The 23,031-nt window shown below is 34.1% G+C and overlaps 2 protein-coding genes across 2 annotated transcripts; both read left to right on the top strand.

The window, feature by feature from the left end:
• The first annotated feature begins 13,439 nt into the window (after positions 1-13,439).
• Positions 13,440-14,381, top strand: LOC121465771 (olfactory receptor 4K3-like). The gene has a single exon (XM_041679157.1). It carries the CDS (start codon positions 13,443-13,445, stop codon positions 14,379-14,381), a length of 939 nt encoding a protein of 312 aa, XP_041535091.1. The 5' UTR covers positions 13,440-13,442.
• A 6,433-nt stretch (positions 14,382-20,814) lies between these two features.
• On the top strand, positions 20,815-21,756 carry LOC121465758 (olfactory receptor 4K3-like). The gene has a single exon (XM_041679143.1). The coding sequence runs from the start codon at positions 20,818-20,820 to the stop codon at positions 21,754-21,756; it is 939 nt and encodes a 312-aa protein (XP_041535077.1). The 5' UTR covers positions 20,815-20,817.
• Positions 21,757-23,031: the final 1,275 nt, after the last annotated feature.

Below are 23,031 nucleotides of genomic sequence, written 5' to 3'. Positions count from 1 at the left end.
TCTATCACTTGGTGTCTATTAAGTTCTATAAATATCACTATATCCATAAAAACTTAAAGAAGTATAAATATTGAGATTATTACAAAGTTTAGCAGTTTGATCGAAGGGCAATCAGTATAGAAAAACTTTGACATAGAAGAAAATAAATATCTTGTTGCTGGTCTCTAAAAAATATAATTAAGATTGTCTCCCTTCATTGAATATTGTTCATGTAATAGCCAACATTAGAATTGACTTTGAGTTAAACAAAAAATTATAGTTACACTTTAATAGAATAATGTATGTCATTGGGTCTTCTAAAATACTAATTGGTCCTGGGCAAGAGAAGAGAATTGTGAAATGGTTGTTATGTTCCTGAAAGGAAATTAGCCTGTCAAATGTCTTTTATATCTGCTTATCTCATAGTTAATGAACAGGTATGTTTGACCTTAGGAAAGTATAAGTAGCAAGTATCTTAAATAAAGTCACACATATACACACATATTTCATAGCAAAGGTGTGTATTACCTAAACTAATATATAAATATGTATATATGTATATATATTTGTCACACATATATTTTATGTTTGTATGCTTGAATATTTTATACAAAGAGCTGAACTGAATAAAGAAATAATTGTCTATAACTTTATGAACGATGCTGTTTAAAAATACACTAGAAAATATGATAAAGGGGGGCAATTCATGTATCATCATACTCTGCAGACTAGAAAGATTTAATGATTCCCATGTGTTTATTTTCTTCTACATGTTGGCTACAGGTTACATTGAGTGTGTAGTATTTTTATGTTATTATAGTGTCTGACAGCATTTTTACTAATATCTCATATATCGTCTAGAAATAAAATATACGGAGTAACATCTAAAAAGAGTTTTGATGAACCATCGTCACCAGAATGTATCATAAATCAGATATAAGATATTTTACACCCACAGATACATAATGTATTAGTGTCATACATCTGTAATACTAGAAAAGTTAATTTAAATGACCTTACTTAATGATTTGGTATTCCCCTCTTGATGCTGTGAATACCATTGGTGAATAAAGAAATTGCCTTGGCCTGTTGATAGGGAAGATAGGTAGGCAGGGAAACTAAACCAAATGCTGGGAGAAGGAATGTGGAGAGAGAGAAACCAAGTAGCCCCACTGGAGACAGATGCTGGAACTTTAGCTGGTAAGCCACAGCCTCATGGCAATACACAGATAAATAGAGATGGGTTAAATTAATATGTAAGTGTTAGCCAATAAAAAGCTAGAGCTAATGGGAAAAGCTGTGATTTAAATAATATACTTCTGTGTGACTGTTTTGGGAGTCTGAGATGACAGGAAACAAACTAGCACCCCCCCTTCAACAAATTGATGCCAACGTGGCAAACTAAAATCCACATAAAACCTGAGAGGCCTGGGAATGGAATTTTAGACACACACACAAAAAAACAGAGTTTAGCTACATTTTTTTTTTGTCTCTAATGGGCCTACCTTGCTGGAGTTGTGCTGTAACTCTTTCAAGAGAGGTCTTTCTGATTCAGTGGTAGCAGAAAAAAGCCATGATTTTAAAATAGTGGCTTCCTGGCTGTGGGCTGTGCTATTAGCACAAACTCTGATACTTTCAGGAAGCTGAGCATTTAAAAGAATTGTGCTACAACTTGCTTAATTGCAACATAGACTGGATGTGTGCCTAAAAATGCTGCAATGCACATGGCTCTCAGGGACAGCAAAGAGCTCAACCATTCTAGACTGCAGAGCAAGCTGGAAGTACTGAATTTTACCTAACAATAATACAGCTTATGTTTTTAAGAAGCACTTAGCATTTTAAGAAGTAATCCTTGACAGTAATGAATTACAAATACAGAACAAGACAAATTCAGATGGAAAAGACCTCTAATTGTGTGGTAGTGTTGGATAAATATAAGTAGGTTTGAGAAAGAGAATAAAAAGAGTATACAGATTTATAAAGGAAGTAAATAATTTTAAAATTAAAATAAAGTTTTTAAAGACACAGAGTACAGAATTCATAAATTAGAGTAAAGATAATAAAATAAATATTAAAAGCAATAGAGTAAGAAAAGCCATATAAAGATAGAATATACATAGAGTCTGGATTATGTATATTATTGTATTTTCTTTGAATTTTTGAATGTGAAGGAGCTAAGTACAGAGAAACAGTTCATTGTATGGGCTGCTAAGCTAAGCCAGCATGTATATTATAAAGGTATCTTAATTTCAGAATATGGATCTAAGGATATGTTGTTTTGGAAATGAGGTCCTTCTTTTGTTTCTACAGAGGATGAGAACCTGTGGATTAATTTCAGGGTAATGTGGTTTGTTGGACCAAGACCCCTGAAAGGCTGCCGTGAACACCCCCAAAAGAAAATAATTCACACAACAAATGGCAGGAGGCATTTTTGACAGACAAATGCCCACTTCCCAAATATTGTATATAAATGTTTGTTTACATTTAAAGGGGGACATGATATAGAGATTTGCATTGGTATGGATCTTGGTTTATTGATACAAATTTAAGGTTAATTTTGTTGTACTGTGTATGTGTATTTCTGATTGTGATTAAATTATGTTTGTCCAGCTCATTTAAAAATGTAATGTATAATTAAGAAATTAGGTTAATAGGTAATCATCTATAATAATCAACCTTCTAGTCATGCTTGTTAGGTTTTCTAGGTATATAGAGATTTGTTTCAATTAGATTGGTGTTCTTCAAACCTTTCCAAGCCCTACAGAATATAGCATATGAATATTTCAAGAAGTTAGGACTTTTATGACAGTGAGACACATCTGTTCCTGGCAGCACCAATTACTTCAAGAGGAAGATGGGCATCAAAGAGGATCTTCATCTGTTAGCCTTTTAGGCAAAAAACTACTCTTGTCTGGATGGCTTGGTGGTACGCTGTGTGAACTAGACATGAAGGACCCACACAGAAATAACTGCTGAACTTGTGTAAAGGTGAGATGGTCCTTTGGATATCCTGTTTCATAAAAGTGTGTGCTAGATATTCTTCAGGATACAGAAAAAATGTGACTGACAAACTGCCAATATAGGCTGGAACTGTCTTTGAAATTTTCTGCTTAATGGAGAAGTCTGCTGGATACTATGGGCCTGTAGGGTAAAGATGGATGCCCCAATGGTACAGAGGAACTTTGGGTGACTGTTCAGGAAGTGAGATGTTTCTGCCAATTCCAGAGTTTTGGAAGTTGCTTACAATGTACTTCATTTTTATTTAAGTAGTATTATATCCTTCTGGAGTCTTTGATGGAGTTGAAGAATAGATAGTAATAATATAGTTTTTCTTAGTTATGATAAAAGATAAAGTAGATATTAATATTGTAACTATAATTTTTATTTGTTACCTGTAATATGCAATATGTTATTTTACTATGTTAATGTTTAAACCTTCCATTTTATTTAAACAGAAAAGGGGTGGTGATGTGGGATTCCCTTCTGTATGCTGTGAGTACCATTGGTGAATAAAAAAATGCCTTAGGCTGTTGATAGGGCAGAACATAGGTAGGCAGGAAAAACTAAAATGAGTGCTGGGAGAAGGAAGGCGGGGAGAGAGAGAGAGAGAGAGAGAGAGAGAGAGAGAGAGAGAATCCATGTAACCCCACTAGAGACAGGTGGCAGAACTTTGGAAGGTAACGCACAGCCTTGTGGCAATACACAGATTAATAGAGATGGGTTAAATTAATATGTAAGAGTTAGGCAATAAGAAACTTGAGCTAATGAGCCAAACATCGATTTAAATAACACAATTTTTGTGTGATTATTTCAGAGCTGCAGGGCAGCCAGAAACAACCAAGTGGCCTGCTTGCAACATGATACTTGGTTCTATTTTGCAGTAGAGGTCAAAGTGATAGTCTGAAACGGCTCTGAAGAGCAATGCCCTTGCTCTCTGAGAAGGCAATTCCTTTCATTTGTGGCAGAGTTCTATCATGACTTCCTGAATGTATACGAAACAAAAAAAAAATATAAGTGAGATTATGTTAAAGAAGACAGGGGACTCCAGGCTGACTCAAGCATACACAAAGATAAAAAAGAACTAAGAAATGTTTTTTTTTAAGATTTATTTATTTATTATTATTATGTGTACAGTATTCTCAGTATTCTGTCTGCATGTATGCCTGCGGCCAGAAGAGGGCGCCAGATGTCATTACAGATGGTTGTGAGCCACCGTGTGGTTGCTGGGAATCGAACTCAGGACCTTTGGAAGAGCAGGCAGTGTTCTTAACCGCTGAGCCATCTCTCCAGCCCCAGAACTAAGAAATGTTAAGAGCTGAAGATGGTGTCTTCCTCACGGAGGAGCACATAGTAGATTATCTAATACCAAATGGCCACCTCTTACAATATATATATGTAACAGTATTCAGACTAAGCAGGTTATATTTAGGTATATGCATATATTCAGAAAGTAGTAACTACTGAAAACAGAGGCTATGAATTTGAAAGAGAGCATGAAATAGGTCTATTATATGATTTTTAGGAAATAGTAGGAAGGAGGTAATAATGGAACCGAATTATAATCTAAAAAACCAAAGAAATAATTAAAATAAAATAAAACAAAAAGTTGTCCTGGAAATTGTCAGGTTAATCAGAAGCTTCCATGTAAAAAATCAAAATTATCAAGAAATAGAAACACTTTGCTGTATATCAGTGTATTTTCCTTTGATATTTGGTAAATCTTTGCAAGGCACATGTGTTTACTTTTATGCTATCATGCTGCTATAACAATAGATGTGTTGTTACCCATGTCTTCTAAATTTTGTTGTTTTTTTTTTATGTTTACTCCACATTTCTGGTCCTTAAAAAACAGGACTGTCAAATAGTTCTGATGATAGCATTGTTCACCTGCTGGATTCTTCCCACTTAGAGATTTCAAAGGATAAAGGATGATAAGACCCACGTGTTGAGAATCACTAAATGTGGGAGAAAAGGGAGAAATTTAATCCATCATCCAGATTAGTACTCTCTTACATCAGCATAAGCACCCTGTTTGTGATTTGAGATGAAAATTGATGATCACTGAAAGTATAATGTCACAATCATCTAAGGCTGACAAAGAACAGCTCTGCTTATATGTTTATGTAATTTATTCCTTTCTTTAAAACAACAAAGATAATTGGTAGATACGTGATATATTGAGAAAATATATTGTTTATAGATTGATAGTATATGACTTATTATTCACATAAAGAAACTAAAATGGTATCTGTTGATGCAACTTCAGATCAACATTTTTCTTTAGTGCTAAGAATGAACTAAACGTGACTTTCAGAGTTCAGATTTGAGTACATCTTGCCTTGTTCTTTAGTAACTTCACTCCAATGGATTTTTCAGTGATATTTTGTTTATCAGATTAGTTGAATAACTAAAATCAAAGATATAAATTTATTAATAAATGTGAACCTTGTTTAATATTTCTATCTGATATCTGTGTATATCTTAAATGGCATTCTGTATGCTTCCTCCCTTAGGTCCTGAGACTTTCCAATTATCTACTTCAGATTTTTAAGCGGAAATTTTAATTTATTTAAGTCACTGATATTATTTTACAAATTCTCAGTGAAATCATTATACATGCTTCCAAAAATGGTAACATCGGGTCTGACCATTTTTACTGATCATGAATGCAATTTCTGTATTTAAACCCCATTTCTGTTATAAAATATCATGATTGCTAGTAATAAATTCAGACCACACACTTTTATTTTTTACATGGTGTCCTGCCTTTTTGCTGCTCTCTTGTAGAGGAATTTCCTGATAGAACATGTGGATATCAGTCGCACTGATGCTTCTCTTCGTGGGGAGTTGCTCTTGGCTCATTAGCTTTCACTTGGGCAGCAGCGTCACTCCTGTTTGCCTTACATTCCTTTTTACATTTATGTCTTTCCATCCAGGTAAGTTTCAAAGTTAATATACAGTTCTACAAAAGAACTAATCTTCTTATTATGACTAAATTTAATCTTTCTAAATTTGTAGGCCATTTCTGAGTATGCACTGAGTGAAATGAATGGGGGCAATCAATCTGTGATGTGAGAATTTATGCTTTTGGGACTTACCAACTCTAAGAATCTTCAGGTCACACTCTTTGTGATGTTTTGGATGCCTTTGTGTGGCCCCAAGGAAGTAGACAGTTTCTTTTGTGATATGCCATTGGTTATCAAGCTAGCCTGCATGGATTACCATGATTTAAACACTTTAATGAATGCTGAATGTGGGGTTGGGGCTGTAACCTGCTTTACTCTGTTGTTCATTTCCTACACATATATCCTAATTTCTGTTGGTCAGAGCTCTAAATCTGGTGTATCTAAAGCTCTGTCCACATGCAGTGCCCACATCATGGTGGTGATGATCTTCTTTTGTCTTGCATCTTCATCCATGTATGGCCCCTCAGTATTACCTGGTTGGACAAGTATTTTGCTTTGTTTTACTCTGCATTTACACTTCTGCTAAACTCAGCCATTTATACATTGAGAAATAAAGAGACAAAAAAAATGCTATAAAAAGTTTCATAGGCATATTCCTAAAATATCTTCATAATATTTAGAAGCCTGTTTTAATTGCTTAACACCATGAGATTGACTCTATGAGATATATTTAAAACCAACAAATATGGTTTATATTAAAAATTTATACCAACAATTAAATATAGTTATAAATTAACATTTTTAAAAGTATTAAATTTATTCATCAATCAGCAGAACTTTATGAATTCCTTATCTTAAATTCTAAATATGAAAATTTTCCACATAGTAATGCCATCAAATTATTCTTTTATGTTTTTAAAAATTTTTGCTTAATATTTTTCAGCAAGCCCATATATTTGTTATCTTAGGAATAAAATCTTAGTAACTGTTACCTAAATATGATTCTGTATTATACCCCATGCTCACTAATTGGTTTTCTATTTTCATGATTATAACTTCTAATGGTGAACTTGAATTTTCCTAAAATATTTGCTCTTGTAATATTTAATTACTTCTCCTTAGCTGGAAAATATATACTTATTACAGTTTTCTTTCTCTTTACTTGTGTTTTTCTCTCACTTCTTGCCTATCTGGATCTCCTGTCTTTCTGTCTCTCATTAGAAAAGAGCAAGTTTTAAGTAATAACAACAAAATAAAATAGAATAGAATAAAATATAAGATAAAATGAAATTTATTACATTGAAGTTGGGCATGGCAAAGCAACAGAAGAAAAAGGGACCTAAGAGAAGGCACTAGAATCAGAGATCCTCTCATTCACATACTCAGGAATCCTATAAAACTTCTGAGCTGAAAGCTATACTTATATGCAGAGGACTTGGCACAAACTCATGAAACCCTAGTGCTTGCTAGTTTAGTCTTTGTGAGTTCATATAAGATTTTTCTTGGTTCATTTAGAAGATCTTTTTTCCCTAGTATCCTCCATTCCCTCTGGTTGTTACACGATTTCTCCATTTATTTTTCTTTCTTAGTTTTTGAGCTTTGAGGGAAAAGATTTGAAGAAGATATTCCATTTAGAGCTGTATATTTCAAAATCGCTCTCTTTGTATAGCATCTTATTGTGGGTCTCTATATTTGGTTCCATCTACTGCATGATGAAGCTTTTCCAGTAATGTTTGAATAAGGCAATGATCTTTGAGAATAGAGGAATATCATTAGGATTCAACCATTTTATCATTTTTTAATCTGCACTTATTTTTGTTTTGGTCTCTTGGTTTCCTGGTCTTTAATTCTTTGTTGATTATAAGTTTCATCTTGTGGAGAGAACTTTAAGTCAAATTAGATATTCATAGTTTACTTCCATAAGTTTTTTAAAAAATATTTGTTTATTATGTATACAATATTCTGTCTGTGTGAATGCCTGCAGGCCAGAAGAGGGCACCAAACCTTATTACAGATAGTTGTGAGCCACCATGTGGTTGCTGGGAATTGAACTCAGGACCTTTGGAAGAGCAGGCAAGGCTCTTAACCTCTGAGTCATCTCCCCAGTCCCTACTTCCATAAGTTTTATGGCACCATTGCTTAAGCACATTTTTGTAACCAATACAGAGTATAAATCAAAGATTATTTTTAAGAGACATGATTTCTCTGTTGTTTTGGAGCCTCTCCTGGAGCTAGATTTTGTATAGCAAGCTGGCTTTGAATTCATAGAGTTCAACCTGCCTCTGCCTCCTTAAAGATGGGCTTAAAGACATGCACCACCATGCCCAGCTACTTTATTGCTTTATAAGAGGACTTTCTCTATTTTTTTTTATTTTCTCTCTCAAGCCTACATATATTTTTAAGCACACTGTAAAACTGTATAGAAACTTTTTCTTCTAAATCTATCTTTACTGTATATCTCTATGGTTTCCTGACTTCATGAGTCTTAAACTGCTAAGTGATATGCCTAGTATTAAAGGTGAGGCTTTAGTGGCTGGCCTCACCCCAGTTCTTAAATTATTTAGAGTATTGCTTCATGATGAAGGTACTGGCAGGAGATCATCTAGCTCAGCTGGTAGAACATTGGACTCCCGTTTCTAGGGTCATGGGTTTGAGCCCCATGTTGGATGCCAATTTGAAGCACAATTAATAAAAATGCAGAAATTGATATTTGTGTTCAATCTGAAGACCAGAAAATTAAAGGAGCTGGTCTCTATCTCTTTCTTCTATCTCAGTCCAAAATTGGTAATCCTGCCTCCAGGGAACCTCAGAATGAGACAGAGACTATGAGCTATCACCTCTTGTTTTATAATTCTCTCTAGTTTTGGAATTAGGGGCATGCACCACTACCACCTGGTTTCTATGGCACTTTAGTGTTGCTACTGTGATTAAAAGTGAGTGTCATTGCTACCTAGCCTGGAAGGCTGGCCAGTATGGCTGTTTTACTTTTTTGATCCTCAGGCAAGATTTATTTATTAAAATAAAAATTAAATGCCAATACAAATCTGACAACCTGAGAGCAACCTGCAGAAAATTGATAAAGGTAGAACAGAATTGACACAGATACCTTCTGAACTGCATGCGTGTGTCTGTTTGTGTGCATATATCTATATCTATATGTTTTATATATGTACACATATACATGCTCATACATTATAGCACAAACTCACTCACATGCATACATGATAAGTATAGCTAAATTGTTTAAAAAACATAATGGGGCCTAAAATATCTTTTCTGTTATTTCCAACCTAGCAATGTCACATGCAAGTATAAAGCACAATGTAATACATCAGTAATGATGAAGACTTGGAACTGGGTTGCCATGCATTAGGAAATTGTGTTCAGAGTACGGATTTTGGTCTAGTTATATCTCACACTTTTAGAAAAGTATCTCATAACTGTGCATTTGGGTTACTTTGTTTATATTGATACAGTAACAGACTTGGCAGCAACATGCTTCTCCTTTGTCCTCACTGTTGAAGTGAATAACTTTGAAAAGTTGACAAACATTACCAAGGCTGGGCTGACTAACAGAGGGTCTTATTTGTCTTTCTATTATCACAAATTTGCAACATTCAGTATCACTCTTCACAGAGAAATCCCTCAGAGATGTCCAAGATAATTATTTTCAAGGTTCTCATGTTCAGAACACAGAACAACTGACATGGTTCACCCATGGGACAATGTCAGGAAGTGAGGATTGGTCAGGCTCAAAGGAAGACTGTTTTTACATAATATGAATGTCTTCAAAAGCACACATCAGATGGGAAGAAAGTGTGACCAAAGAGAAAATTATGATTTTGGTAAGTCAGCTCTCTGATAGTCTTCTGTTAGGAACTTCTCCATCTATTTCTAGTTATCATTTTTGACCAATACCCAATGTGTTTGACTTAGAACTGTTTCTTTGTTCTATGTCATCTTTGGAGGCCAGTTAATGTGATTTTTTTCTCATTTCTCATATTTATATTCTATTTATGTATACATCAGAAGATCATTATTTATCAGATAATCCATAACAGCTGTATCCAACTACCACTGTACAAATATTCCCTTCTACTTAACAAGACCAAGCATTTTTAAATCAGAGTGAATATATAATTTTCAGCATAGAAATAAATAGTAAAGTTGACAACAAGTCAAATGAGAATAGAGGTAATACATGGTCATTATAGAACCAAAATTCAAAATAAATTGTGAAAACAAAAGACTCCAGGAAGAAGGAGGGCTAGCTGCTCCCAGAGATGAGCTCCTTAAATGCAGAGTGGTCAGCCCTGAATTAGGATTCAATAGTAAACTTATACTAAACCAGTTATGTGTATGTATTTGTGTGTATTTGTGTGTATGTGTGTGTGTGTGTGTGTGTAAGAATAATTACAAAAGAAAAATGCTATCAACTACAGTTTTGCTGCTGGAAGAGTTTAGGGAGGATAGTTGGGAGGAATTTGTAGGAGGAAGGGAGTGAAGAAAGTAATGCAATTATATTTTAATTAAAAGCATATTTAAAAATTAAATAGCACACTCCCCTGAAAAAAAAAACAAACAGACAGAAACACAATAGCAACCTATCTGCCACCAAAACAAACTTAGGACTACTAAAATATCACTCTTTACATCATTATCATCTGTCACTTGATATCTATTAAGTTCTATAAATATGACTATATCCATAAATACTTAAATAAATATAAGTATTGAGATTATTACAAAGTTCAGCACTTTGATAGAAGGGCAATCAATATAGAAATACATTAAACCCAGAATAAAATAAATAGCACTAAATTAAACATAAAAGTAACAGTGACACTTTAATAGAATATTGTATGTTTTTCGATCTTCTAAAATACTGATAGATCTTGGGTAAGGTAAGGAACGGTGAAATGGTTGTTATGTTCCTGAAAGGAAATTAGCATGTCAAATATCTTATAAATTTGCCTATCTCATAGTTACCAAACAGGTATGCATGACCTTAGGAAACCATATGTAGTAAGTATTTTGAAGAAAGTTTACACACTTACATTTGTATTTCACAATAAAGGTATGAATTCCCTGAACTAAATGAATAACTATGTATGTATATATCACACACATATGTTTTATATGTGTTTACGCTTACATATTTTAAACAAAGTGCTCATTTGAACAGAGAAATAATTTCCTATAAGCTTAAGATCCATCATGCTTAATAATACACTAGAAAATATGAAAAGGTAGTAAAAACATGCATTATTGTTCTCTGGATACTGGAACAACTTAGTGATTCTCATGTGTTTATTTTCTTGTACATATTTACTACAGGTTACATTGAGTTTGTAATATTTTTAAGCCATTGTAGTATCTGGCACCATTGTTACTATTGGCTTATTCACGATAAAGAAATAAAATAACCTGAGTACCATTACTTAAAGAGTTTTGATTAATCATGGTCACCAGATCATATCATCAATCAGATATAAAATATTTTACATCAATAGATGTATGATGTAGTGGTTCACAGATCTATAATATTAGAGGAGGCATTTTAAAAGGCATTGCATGAAACTTGGTTCTACAATGCAGCAGCTGTCAAAAGTAGTCTGACACCACTCTGAAAAGAAATGAGCTTGCTCTCTTAGACAGTAATTCCTTTCATTTGTGGCACAATTCTATCATGACTGCCTGAGCGTGTGCAGAACACATACAGTAACAGAGAACATATTAAAGGGAACTCCAGGATTACTCGATATACAAAGAAAAAAGACAACTAAGAAATGTTAAGAGTTGGAGAAATAGTCTTCTTCAGGGAGGAGCATAAAGTAGGTTATCAAATCCCAATAATCACCTCTTACAGCTTATATATACAAGTAACTTTATTCAGATGAGCAGGTTATATTTAAGTATAAGCATATATTCATGAAGTAGTAACTACTTAGAAAAGAGGCTATGAATTCGAGAGAGCATGGAATAGATCTATTTTATTATCTATAGGAAATAGAGGAAGGGGTTAGTTATGTATATAAATTATAATCTAAAATTCAAAGAAATAATTAAAATAAAACAAAACAAAAAGTTGTCCTGGAAATATTCAGGTTGACCAGAAGTGTCCATGTGAAAAATCAAAATTATCAAGGCACACAAACTTTCTGCTGTATAGCAGTGTATTTTCTTTAGATATTTGGTAAATCTTTGTAAGGCACATTTGTTTAGATTTCTGCTATCATGTTGCTATAGCACATAGGTGTGTTGTTACCTGATGCCTTCAGAATTTCCTTGTTTTTATCCTTATGCCACTTTTCTGAGTCCTCAGAAAACAGAAAATAGTTCTGATGTAACATGTGAGATCTCATTGTTCACCTGCTGTATTCCTCCCGCCTAGAGACTTCAAAGGATAAAGGATGATAAGACCCACAAATTGAGAATCACTAAGTGTGGGAGAAAAGGGAGAAATATTATCAACCACTCAGCTTAATATTATGGATTAGATCACTATAAGCACGCCGTCTGTGATTTGAGATGAAAACTGAGGATCACTGAAAGTATAATGTCACACTCATCCAGGCTGACAAAGTACAGCTCTGCTTACATGTTTATGTAATTTATTCTCTTCTTTAAAAAAGCAAAGATATTGGGTATATAAGTGATATATTGAGAAAATATACTGTTGATTGATTTATGGTAGTGACTTATTCATATAATGACACTACAATATTTTAACATCTAAGGATTCTCAACATCTGTTGATGCAACTTCAGATCAACATTTTTCTCTAGTGCTAAGAATGAACTAAACGTGACATTCAGAGCTCAGATTTGAATACATGTTGCCTTGTTCTTTGGAAACACCACTCCTATGAATTTTGCAATAATATTTTGTTAAACAGTTTAGTTGACTAAATAAAGTGAAAGATACATACTTATTAATACATAACTATGGATCTGTGTCAATATATTTATCTGGTATTTATGTATATCGTATATGGCATTCTGCATGCTTTCTCCTGGAGGTATTGAGTTTTTTTTCAATTCTCTACTTCAGACTGTTAAGCTAAAATTTTTATATTTATTTATGTCATAGATATTATTTTACTGATGCTCAATGAAATCATCATACATGCTTCCAATGAGGGTAACATCCTATCTGACCATTTGTCCTGGCCTTCAATGCAATTTCTGTGTTTAAACCCCATTTCTGTTACAGAATATCATGCTTGCTAGTGATAAATTCTGACCACACACATTTATTTTTCACATTGTTGACCCGCTTTTTCAGTGCACTCCTGTAGAAAAATTTCCTATTAGAACATGTGGATAACAGTTGCACCTGATGCTTCTCTTCATGGGGAGTTGCTCTTGGCACATTGGCTTTCACTTAACAGCAGGGTCACTCATATTTCCCTTACATTTCTCTTTACATATGTATTTCTATTCAAGTAAGCTTCAAACTGAATGTTAAGTTCTACAAAAGTATTAACCTTCCTATTATGACTAATTCTTTATCTTTCTTAACTTGTAGGTCACATCTGAGGACTCATTGAATAAAATGGATGGGCGTAATCAGTCTTTGGTGTCAGAATTTATGCTTTTGGGACTTACCAATTCTAAGAATCTTCAGGTCATACTATTTGTGATATTTTTCATACTTTATCTGCTCATCGTATCTGGAAATATTGTCATCCTTGTTTTAATCACCACTGACCCCCAACTCCATTTTCCCATGTACTTCTTGTTGGCCAACCTGTCCTTTATTGACATGTGTCTTTCCTCAAACACCACTCCTAAGATGATATCAGACTTTCTCAGAGAATACAAGACCATCTCCTTTGCAGGCTGTATGTTTCAGGTTTTCTTCTCCCATTGCATTGCTGGAGGAGAGATGGTACTATTGGTGGTAATGGCTTATGACCGTTACGTGGCTATCTGTAAACCACTCCATTATTTCACCATTATGAACTTGAAAAGATGCACTGGGTTGGTGTTAATATCTTGGACTACTGGCTTTATACATGGTATGAGTTACTTGGCAGTGGTTGTGCAGATGCCTTTTTGTGGTCCCAAGGAAGTAGACAGTTTCTTTTGTGATATGCCATTGGTGATCAAGCTAGCCTGCATAAATTACCATGATCTAAATACGTTAATGAATGCTGAATGTGGGGTTGTAGCTGTAACCTGCTTCACTCTGTTGCTTATTTCCTACACATATATCCTAATCTCTGTTGGCCAGAGCTCTAAATCTGGTGTATCTAAGGCTCTGTCCACATGCAGTGCCCACATCACGGTGGTAATGATCTTCTTTCTGCCTTGCATCTTCATCTATGTGTGGCCCCTCAGTATTACCTGGTTGGACAAATTTCTTGCTGTGTTTTACTCTGTTTTTACACCTCTACTAAACCCAGCCATTTACACACTGAGAAATAAAGAAATGAAAAAAGCTATGAAAAGGTTCATAGGCAAATGCTTGGGTCCCAAAGGATATTCATAATATCAGAAACATGTGCTAATTGATTAACACCATGAGTTTGACTCTGCAAAATATATTTAAAAATCAACAAATATGGTTTATATTGAAAATGTATACCAATCTTTTAATATATATATATATATATATACAATTTAACATTTAAAAATATGACGTTTATTCATCAGCAGAAAATCTCTTATCTTAAATTCTAAATATGAGCCTTTTCCACACAGTAATGCCATCAAAGTATTCATATAAGTTTTTAAATTTTTTTGCTTATCATTTTTAACTAACCCTGCATATTTATCTTACAAATAAAATCTTAGTAAAAGTTACCTGTGTATAATTCTGTATAACACCACATGCCCATGAATTGTTTATCTAATTTCTTCATTACAATTTTAGGTGGTGTACTTGAATTTTCCCAAAATATTATCTCCTGTATATTAAATAATTCTCCTTATCCATAAAATATCAAAGAATATATATGCTATTTTTTCTTCCTTATTAATAATCACATTATGTAATATTTTAGTTTTGTTATTTTATGACAAAAACCAAGAATGTTTAGAATATTTAATAAGTTTGGTATTTCTACCTAAAGAAAGGAAAGTGTCATTTGTTAAATTTTAACTATTTTTGTGGATGTTTTTATGCACTATTTTTTCAAGTTTTTGTGGTCATTATTATTTTACTGATTTTCACCCCGGCCAATTTTTTTTAATGAAAGGCTTTATTTATTTATTTATTTATTTATTATTATTATTATTATTATTATTATTATTAAAGCCCTTGTTTTCACTCTGTTATAGACTTTAATTTACTTAGAAGGTGGTAGATGATTATAAATTTGTTTATGCCACATACTAAAATTGATTATTTTCTCATGCAATATATCCTTATTATAGTTTCCTCTCTCTTTAACTCCTGGCTCCTCTCACCTTCTTGCCTCTCTGGATCCCTTCACTTTCTGTCTTTCATTAGAAAAGAGCTGGTTTTAAGTGACAACAAAATAAAATAGAATAAAATATAAGATAAAATGAAATTCATTACATTGAAATTGGACACTGCGAAGCAACTGAATAAAAAGAGTCCTAAGAGGAGGCACTAGCATCGCAGAACCTCTCATTCACACACTCAGGAGTCCCATAAAACTCCAAACATGAAAGCTATAATATTTATATGCAGAGGACTTGGTGCAAACTCATGAAGGCCCTTTGCTTGCTTCTTTAGTCTTTTTGAGTTCACCTAAGTTTTTTTTCTCGATTGATTTAGAGGACCTTGTGCTCCTAGTGTCCTCCATTCCCTCTGGTTCTTACACTGTTTCTCCATTTATTTTTCCATATTTTTTTGTACTCTGACTGAAAAGTTTTGATGGAGATATCTCATTTAGAGCTGTATGTTTCAAAATCTCTCTCTTTGTATAACATCTGATTGTGGGTCTCTGTATTTGGTTCCATCTTCTGTGTGATAAAGCTTTTTCAATAATGTTTGAATAAGGCAATGATCTATGAGAATAGAGGAATATCATTAGGATTCAATCATTTTATCATTTTTTTGAATCTGCACATTTTATTTTTGTTTTGGACTCTGGGCAACCTGGCCTCTGTTCTTGGTTGGTTATGAGTTTCATCTTGTGGGGAGAACTTTAAGTCAAATTAGACATTCATTGTTTACTCTCACAATTTTGTGGCGCCAATGATTTAGCACAATTTTGCAACCAGTACAGAGTATACATCAAAGATTTATTTTAAGAGATATGGTTTCTCTGTATCTTTGGAGCCTGTGCTGGAACTAGTTTTTGTATACAAGACTGGCTTTGAACTTATAGAGTTCCACCTGCCTCTACTCCTGAAAGATGGGATTAAAGACATGCACCACCATGCCCAGCTACTTTATTGCTTTTTAGAAGAACTTTTCTATTCTTTTTCTTTTCTCTCCCAAGCCTACACATATTTTGTAAACACACTGAAAACTGTTTCAGAAGCTTTTACTTCTGAATCTGTCTTTACTGTATATCTCTATGGTTTTCTTACTGTATAAATCTTAAACTGCTAAGTGATATGGTTTGAATTAAAGGTGAGGCTTTTTGGCTGGTTTTGCCCCATTCCTTAACTTATTGAGAGTATTCTTTACAATGAAGTTACTGGCAGTATCCCATCTAGCACAGTTGGTAGGATGTTGGACTCCTCCTTTCAGGGTCATTGGGTTCAATCCCCATGTTTGGCACAAAATTTAAGCATGATTAATAAAAGTGAGGAGACTGATATTAGTGTTTTACCTGAAGATCAGAAAAGCAAAGGAGCTGGTCACTGGCTCTTTCGTCTATCTCAACCCCAAATTGGTGACCCTACCTCCAGGAAATGTCAGAATGAGACTGAAACTGAGAGCTATCTTCTCCTGTTTTATAACCCTCTCTAGTTCTCAGATTAAGGGCACTTCCACTTGGTTTCTACGGCAACTTGATGTGGAGTTTGGGATTATAAGTGTGTGTCATTGTGGCTACCATGATTAAAGATGTACATTATTGCTGCCTAGTCTGTAAGACTGTCCAGTATGGCTGTTTTACTTTTCCGATCCTCATGCAAGATTTATTTATTAAAAACAAATGAAATGTCACTCACTACAAGTCCGATATCCTAAGAACAAACCCTAGAAAAATGGTAGAAGAACAGAATTAACAGAGAGACCCTCTGAGCTGCATATGTGTGTGTATTTGTGCATATATATGTGTACGTATATATACATGTACACATATAAATGTACATACACTATAACACAAACTCACATGCATTCATGAAAATGATAGCCAAATTATCATCATAATGGAGCTTAAATATTTTACCAGTCATTTTAAACTTAGAAATATCACATGCAAGTATGGAGTATAATGAAATACGTCAGTTATGTGACAACGACTTGAGACAGATTTGCCATACATTAGGAAATTAGGTTCACAATAAGGATTTTGTTCTAGTCATATGTTATACTTTTAGCAAATGGTCTCATAACTTTGCATTTTGAGTTACTTTGTTTATATTGATACAGTAACAGACTTGGCAGCAACATGCTTCTCCTTCGTCCTCCTTGGCAAAATGCATAATTTTGAAAAGTTGACTAACATTATCAAGGCTGGGCTGACTAACAGAGGGTCTTATTTGTCTTTCTATTTCCACAAATTTGTATCACTCAGTATCACTCTTCACAGAAAAAATCCCTCAGAGATGTCCAAGATAATTGTTTCCAAGGTTCTCATGTTGTTCAGTACACAGAACAACTGACATGGTTCACCCAGGGGACAATGTCAGGAAGTGAGGATTGGTCAGGCTCAAAGGAAGATTGTTTTTACATAATATGAATGTCTTCAAAAGCACACATCAGATGGGAAGAAAGTGTGACCAAAGAGAAAATTATAATTTTGGTAAGTCAGCTCTCTGATAGTCTTCTGTTAGAAAATTCTCCATCTATTTCTAGTTATATCCTTTGATGAATACTTAATGTGTTTTCTGAGAACTGTTTTTTTTTGTTCTATGTCATCTTTGGAGGCCAGTTAACGTGTTTTTTTCACCTCTAATATTTCTTTCCTATTCATGTCTACATCAACTCATCACTCTATATTAGATAATCCATAACAGCTTTATCCAACTACCACTGTACGATTATTCCCTTCAAATTAACAACACCAAGCATTTTAAATTCAGAGTGAATATATAACTTTCAGCATAGAAATAGTAAAGATGACAACAAATCAAATGAGAACAGAAGTAACACACAGTCATTATAGAACCAAAATTGAAAAAAAAAATTGTGAAAATTATTGACTCCAGGGAGAAGGAGTTTTAGCAGCTCCCAAGATGAGCTCCTTAATTTGTTGTCAAAGTATAGTGGTCAGCACTGGCTTAGGATGCAAAAACAAAACTGGACTAAACAGGTATGAGCATATATTTGTGCACAGAAATACGTGTGTGTGTGTGTGTGTGTGTGTGTGTGTGTAAGAATAATAACTGAAGAAAAATTCTGTCACCTATAGTTTTGGTTCTAGAAGGGTTTAGGGAGGATAGTTGGGAGGAAATTGAGTGAATGAAGGGAAGAAAAGAAATGATGCAATTGTATTTCAATTAAAAGCACATTTAAAATTTAAATAAACCTATACCTCCTAAAAACAAACAGACAGATAAAAACATAATAGCAACCTATCTGCTAACAAAACAAAGTTAGAAGCTACTAAAATATCACTCTTTAAATCATTATTGTCTCTTGATATCTATTAAGTTCTATAAATATCACTATATCCATAAATACTTAAATAAGTATAAATATTGTGACTATTGTAAAGTTTAGCACTTGAATAGAAGAGCAATCAATATAGAAAATTGTTATACATAGAAGAAAATAAATAATTTGTTTCTAGACTCTAAGAGAGATAATTAAGTTTGTCTCCCTTCATTAAAGATTGTTAATGTATAAGCAAACATTCGAATTGCCACAATAATTACAGTGACACATCAATAGATTATTGTATGTCACTGTGTCTTCTAATATACTGATAGGTCCTGGGCAAGAGCAGAGCATATTGAAATGGTTGTTATGTTCCTGAAAGGAAACATGTCAATGTCTTTTATATATGTCTTTATGTGTATAAATAAACATGTATGCATGACCTTAGGAAAGTATAAGATATATGTATATCAAAGAAAGGTTAAACACATTCACATGTATTTGATATCAAATGTATGTATTACCTGAAATAAATATAAACAAATGTCATACATAAATATTTGTTTTATATGTGTGTATCATTATATATTTTATACAAAGATATCATTTGAACAACAAAATAATTACCTATAATTTAAGCACCATTTTGTTAAAAATAAACTAAAAAAATATGATAAAAGGACAAAACTCATGTATCATTGTACTGTGGGTATTAGAAAAGCTTAATGATTTCTGAATGTATATTTTCTTCTACATCTTTACTACATGTTACATTGAATGTGCAATACTTTAAAGCTATTGTAATATCTGGCACCATTTTTACTAATGTCTCATTCCTCACCTAGAAATAAAACATCCCATGTAAGATCATTAAAAGTATTTTGATGAATCATGGTCACCATAATGTATCATAAAATAGGTGTAAAGTATTTTACATCCATAGATGTATGATGTAGTAGTGTCATAGATCTATAATATTAGAGGAGGCATTTTAAAAGGCATTGCATGAAACTTGGTTCTACAATGCAGCAGATGTCAAAAGTAGTCTGACACAGCTTTAAAAATAAATTAGCTTGCTCTCATTGATAGTTTTTCCTTTCATTTGTGGCACAGTTCTATCATGACTGCCTGAGCATGTCCTGAACAAAGACAATAACAGCGGACATGCTAAAGAAGACAAGGGACTCCAGGAAGAGTCAACCATACACAACGAAGAAAGACAACTAAGATATACTAAGAATTTGACAGACAATCATCCTCAAGGAGGAACACATTAGTAGGTTATCCAGTACCAAATGGTCTTCTCTTACAGCTTACAGGTAACAATATTCAGACAGAGCAGGTCATATTTAGGTATAAGCATATATGCATGCAATAGTAATTACTGGAAACAGAGGTCAGTATTTGAAAAAGAGCATGGAGAAGGTCTATTGTATGATTTATAGAGAAGAGAGGAAAGGGGGAAATGGTGTAACTAAAATAACATCTCAAAAATCAAAGAAATAATTAAAACAAATAAAAAGTTATCCTGGAAATTTTTAGGTTGAACAGAAACTTCCATGTGAAAAATCAATTTTTTCAAGAAACACAAATTCTTTGCTGTATATCAGTGTATTTTCCTTAGATATTTGGTAAATCTTTGCAAGGCACATGTGTTAACTTTTATGCTATCATGCTGCTATAGCACATAGATGTGTTGTTACTTGATGCCTTCATAATTACCTTGTTTTTTATCCTTACTTCACCTTTCTGAGTCCTCAAAAGTCAGGACTGTTAAATAGATCTGATGATAGCATCAGGGAACTCATTGTTCACCTGCTGGATTCCACCCACTTAGAGATTTCAAAAGATAAAGGATGATAAGACCCACAAGTTTAGAATCACTATATACAGAAGAAAAAGGAGAAATATTATTCACCATTTAGTTTGAATATTATCTAACAGATCTGTATAAGCACACTGTCTCTGTTTTGAAATGAATAGTTGATAATCACTGAAGTATAAGGTCACACTCATCCAATGCTGACAAAGTACAGCTGTGCTTATTTGTTTATGGGGAGTGGCTCTCAGTCATTAGCTTTCACTTGGGCAGCCTCGCATTTCTCATTACATTTTTGTGTTTCTAGTCCGGTAAGTTTCAATGTGAATGTTAAGTTCTACAAAAGAAGTAACCTTCCTAGTATGACTAATTCTTAATATTTCTTAATTTGTAGGTCACTCTGAAAACTCACTGAGTGCAATGGATTGGGGCAATCAGTCTGTGGTATCAGAATTTATTCTTTGTGGACTTACCAACTCAAAAAAGCTTCAGGTCTTTCTCTTTGTGATATTTTTCATACTTTATCTGCTCATCGTGTCTGGAAATATTGTCATCCTTGTTTTAATCACCACTGACCCCCATCTCCATTCTCCCATGTACTTCTTGTTGGCCAACCTGTCCTTTATTGACTTGTGTCTTTCCTCAAACATTACTCCTAAGATGATATCAGACTTTCTCAGAGAATACAAGACCATCTCCTTTACAGGATGCTTGTCCCAAGTTTTTTTCTCCCATTGCATTGCTGGAGGAGAGATGATGCTGTTGGTGGTAATGGCTTATGACCGTTATGTGGCCATCTGCAAACCCCTCCGCTACTTCACCATTATGAACCTGAAAAGATGCACTGGGTTGGTGTTGATTTCTTGGACTACTGGCTTTATACATGGTATGAGTTACTTGGCAGTGGTTGTACAGTTGCCTTTTTGTGGTCCCAAGGAAATAGACAGTTTCTTTTGTGATATGCCATTGGTGATCAAGCTAGCCTGCATAGATTATCATCATTTAAACACTTTAATGAATGCTGAATGTGGGGTTGTAGTTGTAAGCTGCTTCACTCTGTTGCTCATTTCTTACACATATATCCTTATCACTGTTGGCCAGAGCTCTAAATCTGGTGCATCTAAGGCTCTGTCCACATGCAGTGCCCACATCACAGTGGTGATGATCTTTTTTGTTCCCTGCATCTTCATCTATGTGTGGCCCCTCAGTATCACCTGGTTTGATAAATTTCTTGCTGTGTTTTACTCTATTTTTACACCTCTCCTAAATCCAACCATTTATACACTGAGAAATAAAGAGATAAAACATGCTATGAAAAGGTTTATAGACAAATTCCTGGGTTTCAAAAGAAATTTATAATATTCAGTAACATGTACTAATTTGTTCACAAACCAAGATTGTCTCTGTGAAACATAATTAAAACTTGCAAATATGTTCATATTTAAAATTTTTATCAATCTTTTGATATAGATATTATTTAACATTTAAAAAAATATGACATGTATTTTTAAATTGTTTTCCTTTGTCTTAAATTCTAAATATGAACTCTTTCCACACAGGAATGCAATCAAAGTATTCTTCTATGTTTTTAATAAAATTTATCGTAATATTTTTGAATATCCTCATATAGTTATGTAGTGAATAAAATCTTCGTGAAAGTTACCTGAGTATACTTCATGACCATTGGTTTTATAATTAGTATCTTTCTGAGTGTGGGTTACCTCTCTTATGATGAGTTATTTGTAGTTTCATTTATTTGCCAGCAAGTTTCATAATGACATTCTTTTCTGACAGCTGTGTAATAATCCATTGTGCAGTATGGCCCATTTTATTTACTCATTTTTTGGTTGAGGGATATTTAGGCTGTTTCCAGTTTCTGGCTATTATTAATAAAGTTACTATGAACAGAACTGAGCAAGTGTCCTTGTGGTAGGATGGTGTGTTGCTGGGGAAATGCCTTCAGCCAATGGTCTTTAAAATGCTGGACCATGTTGAGTATGGCCTTAACACTATAAAAACAAGATGTAGAAATGTGTGTACTCTCTCCACCTCGACTGCTATATTTGGTTCCTGTTCCCTGCTCATGCAGTGGACATTTGATCTATGAGTCTACCTCTAAATAAAGGACCCATTATTACACTCAGTTTTTAGCTACTGTGGGGCTATTTTATTGCTGGTGCCTGCTCACATGGGGCATGAGTTCATGCCTACTGGGACTGGCCTAAAATGTCCATGCACACTATTTCCCTGCCTCACTCTCCATTCTGCCAGCCCAGGCATGCTTTTCCACCATGGCCCACACTGCCCACAGCCCACCTGCACAGCTTTTTTAGCCAGCACCCAGATGCCACAGCCTACCCCACCCACTGCCTGCGGCTGCAGCCTCTCCAGCCAGCACCCATGTCTACACCACCCACTCACTCTTTTATCCCACTGTGATCCCTGCTGAATCCCATCTGTAGGTCAAATTCAGACCCCATTCACCACTCATGACTGTCAACTGTAGCTAAGCTTTGGGTTCCTTGATATTCTGGACAATCAATCCTCCTGATACAAATGCACTGCTATTAATTAATTAATTAAGGACAAGATAATTCAGTTATTGGAACTTGCCTTGACATTTCTGTTTGCACG

This window comes from Microtus oregoni, unplaced genomic scaffold, assembly GCF_018167655.1.
Source record: "Microtus oregoni isolate MIOR12 unplaced genomic scaffold, Mior012 000031F_ref0000149, whole genome shotgun sequence".
NCBI lineage: Eukaryota > Metazoa > Chordata > Mammalia > Rodentia > Cricetidae > Microtus > Microtus oregoni.
This window is presented reverse-complemented; position numbering and strand designations above follow the sequence as displayed.